This window comes from Hevea brasiliensis, chromosome 17 (assembly GCF_030052815.1).
Source record: "Hevea brasiliensis isolate MT/VB/25A 57/8 chromosome 17, ASM3005281v1, whole genome shotgun sequence".
Taxonomy (NCBI): domain Eukaryota; kingdom Viridiplantae; phylum Streptophyta; class Magnoliopsida; order Malpighiales; family Euphorbiaceae; genus Hevea; species Hevea brasiliensis.
The window spans coordinates 53,395,474-53,398,746 of record NC_079509.1 but is presented as its reverse complement, the minus strand read 5'-3'; the positions used below and the strand labels follow the sequence as shown (position 1 = coordinate 53,398,746).

At 32.9% G+C, this 3,273-nt stretch overlaps 1 protein-coding gene across 1 annotated transcript; it reads right to left on the bottom strand.

Annotated features, from left to right (window-relative positions):
• Window positions 1-436: 436 nt before the first annotated feature.
• Window positions 437-1,849, bottom strand: LOC110642085 (probable terpene synthase 6). Its single transcript, XM_058139824.1, has 3 exons — window positions 1,694-1,849; window positions 1,328-1,576; window positions 437-1,002 (listed from the first exon to the last, which is right to left on the bottom strand). Exons 1-3 carry the CDS (start codon window positions 1,793-1,795, stop codon window positions 694-696), a joined length of 660 nt encoding a protein of 219 aa, XP_057995807.1. The 5' UTR covers window positions 1,796-1,849; the 3' UTR covers window positions 437-693.
• Window positions 1,850-3,273: the final 1,424 nt, after the last annotated feature.

Genomic DNA, 3,273 nt, shown 5'->3' with positions numbered 1-3,273 from the left:
ACTTTATTACTATTATTATTATTATTATTATTATTATTATTATTATTATCTTTGCTTATGAAAAAGCCATAAGAGAATTAATCTGTGATTGTTTGTGAAACTGAAACACCATTGGAGAGAAGTAGAGAAGTGATGTTTAGCATTATTGTTCGAGTTGTTGTTAAAAAAATAATAATTTTTTAAATATTAAATTTTTATAATAAAAATATATTAAATTTAACTTTAAATCATTTTTTAAAACTTTCTAAGCTATTTTTCTCAATATTAGCTTAGATTTGGTTAAGATTCTTGAAAACATCATACTAAAAAAGAAATTCTTGAAAAGAAGCACAAGCATCATATGGCAGAATACAAATAAATTTTTAGACAATGATAAAGCGATATAATAAAAATTCATATAGGCACAGTGTGTATATGTATACATACATATATCATCTATTCACATAATAATTTTTTTTTTTTTTAAGAAACATAAAATTGCACACATTATCAAATTACAAAGCATAGCACCTTAATTATTCATAATTAAGATGCAGAGAGAGATGACACATAGTGTTTGGCCTCTCGATCATTTGTTTTATTTTACAACAACTGATATATAGCAAAGCAAAGCACACTATTTATTCTTGCCTTTCCGGCACAGGGACAATCCAAGCCAAGCAGGGGAAAGACATATATACGAAACTCATCGTATTATATATTAACTTGGTCTTGCAAAGGAAGTGGCTCCAGAAGCAATGCTGTAATTTTATCTTTCAGACTTGATGAGTTGGTGTAGGAGTCGTCAAATCTGTAAGAAACCTCTGTTATTCGAGCAAGGTTAACCAACAATTGGAGAATAGGACTTGGCAGAGCAGTTGGCTTCATGCATTCTTCGTTGATGTCCTTCCATGCATTTGCGCAAATTTTAAGAATCTCTTCCACAGCCTTCTTTTCTAAAACATCATGTTCTTTCATGTAGCACTCTACCGATGAAGCAGAGTCTCCTCTCTTTTGCTCAGCCTATATTTTCATGCAGTTGAGTTAAAAGTGATTAAATTTCTTAAGCATAAAATGAAATTGGATACATCCAGCCCTGATTCGACACCCCACTGCAGCATTGAGACTACAAATTTTCTCCGTTTATGCCTTTGGGTGAATCAACTAAGGGTTATTCGTACTCTCAACACTTTGGAACTCAATCTGTTGTAGATCCACTTATGGGTTGGGTTAAACCAGAGGCTATGAAATCATTTAATAGGCGATAACCTTTTTGGTTTTTTTTTTTTTTTCAATTCAAAATGGAAAAGAACGAAATTGGAATTTCGATCTATGTGTTTGTGTATACCTGGTGGGATACTATGTCGTTCTCAAGACGCCCAAGTACCTTGAGAGCTTTGACAATTTTTGGGTTACTTTGAAGCCACTGATATTCCTTGATCCCTGCAATCTTTTCCATTCCAATAAAGCCTGCTGCTACAACTACGCCATAGGTGCTTGACTCAGAACCATTTTGCAAATACACATCAAATGTTGGCACATACCCTTCATTAAACCACTGTGCCTCCATGCGATAGGATCTCAACAAGTTTTTAAACTAATGAATTAATTTGCATTATCAAAAGTAAATTAATTAATACCAGCAGCCATAAGCCAACCAAAGAAAAAATTAATTGATTAAGTTGAATATATCAAAAATCTAGACAAATCTTACTTCTTCTTTTACGTAATAGGCACAGTAGGATCTTCCTTCCTTACTCGCAATATTCTCTGTTGCCTCAAAAACATTCAGTAATTCCTTGTAGAAAACTTTCATGTAATCTGGCAGTTCGTCAGTAGCATCAATACTGCACCTGCTTATATATATAAAACTATTTAGACATCCAATATCTTCATGGACATAATAGTAAAATGATTATTTATTTTATAGAGTAATAACTAAACTGTAATTTGTATTATTAAAATCACAATTAGTATTATTTGTTTTCTCACATCTTTAGTATCACGGCGAGCTTTTATGCATACTTCTTGATCGGTGCTTCAACGCGGTTTAATATGGACTAGGAACCTTGTTGACCCCACAAGCTCAAAGGAGCATAGATTTTGATGATACCAAAACTCAACTAGAATCAAACTAACATTGTTTTAAATATTGTGTATCTCAAAGAAAAAGTCACAAGGATTTCATGATGGATTCGTGCTTCTGAAGAAAGGATGACATTCTAAGGATAACACAGGACGAATCAAAGGAGATAAAAGAAGAAAAGGTTACCTTCCAAGGCTGCATTGAAAAATCAGATTCGAAAGTACATCTAGTATAGAAGTTAGTTTTAATTTCTAGAATTGGTTGTGAAAAGAATTGAGGAGTAAAAGTCAATGATGCTCATTTTCAATCCCTCAAAAGATTTTCTTTTAAATATCATTACTGGCCTAAAAGTATTTGACTATGATTTGGTGTAAAGCTTTATAGTTTTGAAAGTTATGCAGAAAAGTTTTCCTGGTATGCTAACTGGTCTGCTACTTATTTTAGTATGCTAACTGGTTTGCTATTTTCTCAAGTATGCTAACTGTCTCAACTCTGCACAACATCGCAGAAAACGACAAAATAACGGCTATTTTATTGAAATTCGTATCTGTAACGTTCAAATGAGTTCTGCAACAGTAAAAAACGTTCCAAAGCTATAAATACACCTTCCTTTGGCCATTTTGCACTTAATGAAAGTCCCTCTACTGTTCAAAATCATTAAAGCTTTCATTCAAAGTGCTCAAAGTGTTTTATTGCTCATCATTGGCTTATTTACTCAACTCTTCTTTATAGTTTCTATTGTATTGAGTGAGAGTGAGTTTTAAACACATTATTATCATTTATGAGAGGTCATTCAAGCACCTATTGAAGCTTGGTTGTGAAAAGTGTTTGGGATAACACTTGGTAGAAGTGTGAAGCTACTTGTAAAAGCTTTGGTGAGAAGATTTGTAAAGGGCTTTGTCTCTTGCCTTCAAAAGAGAAGAATAGTGGAGTGAAGACTCAAAGTGGGATCTTTGAGAGAGTGGATGTAGGCTAGTTAAAGCCGAACCACTATAAAAATTTCAGTGTTCATTTTCTCAACCCTTGCTCTTTACATTTATGCATTTTAACTTTATGATTGATATGCTTTTGCTGATATAAAAGTTGATATCATATGCTGTTGATCTTGCTGTTATCTGAGAAAAACAGTTTACTGCTAAATCTGCTGATATCTGATATAATCTGCTTGTTGTTTAATCTGTGCCGCTTAGTATATCCGTATTCTTCGC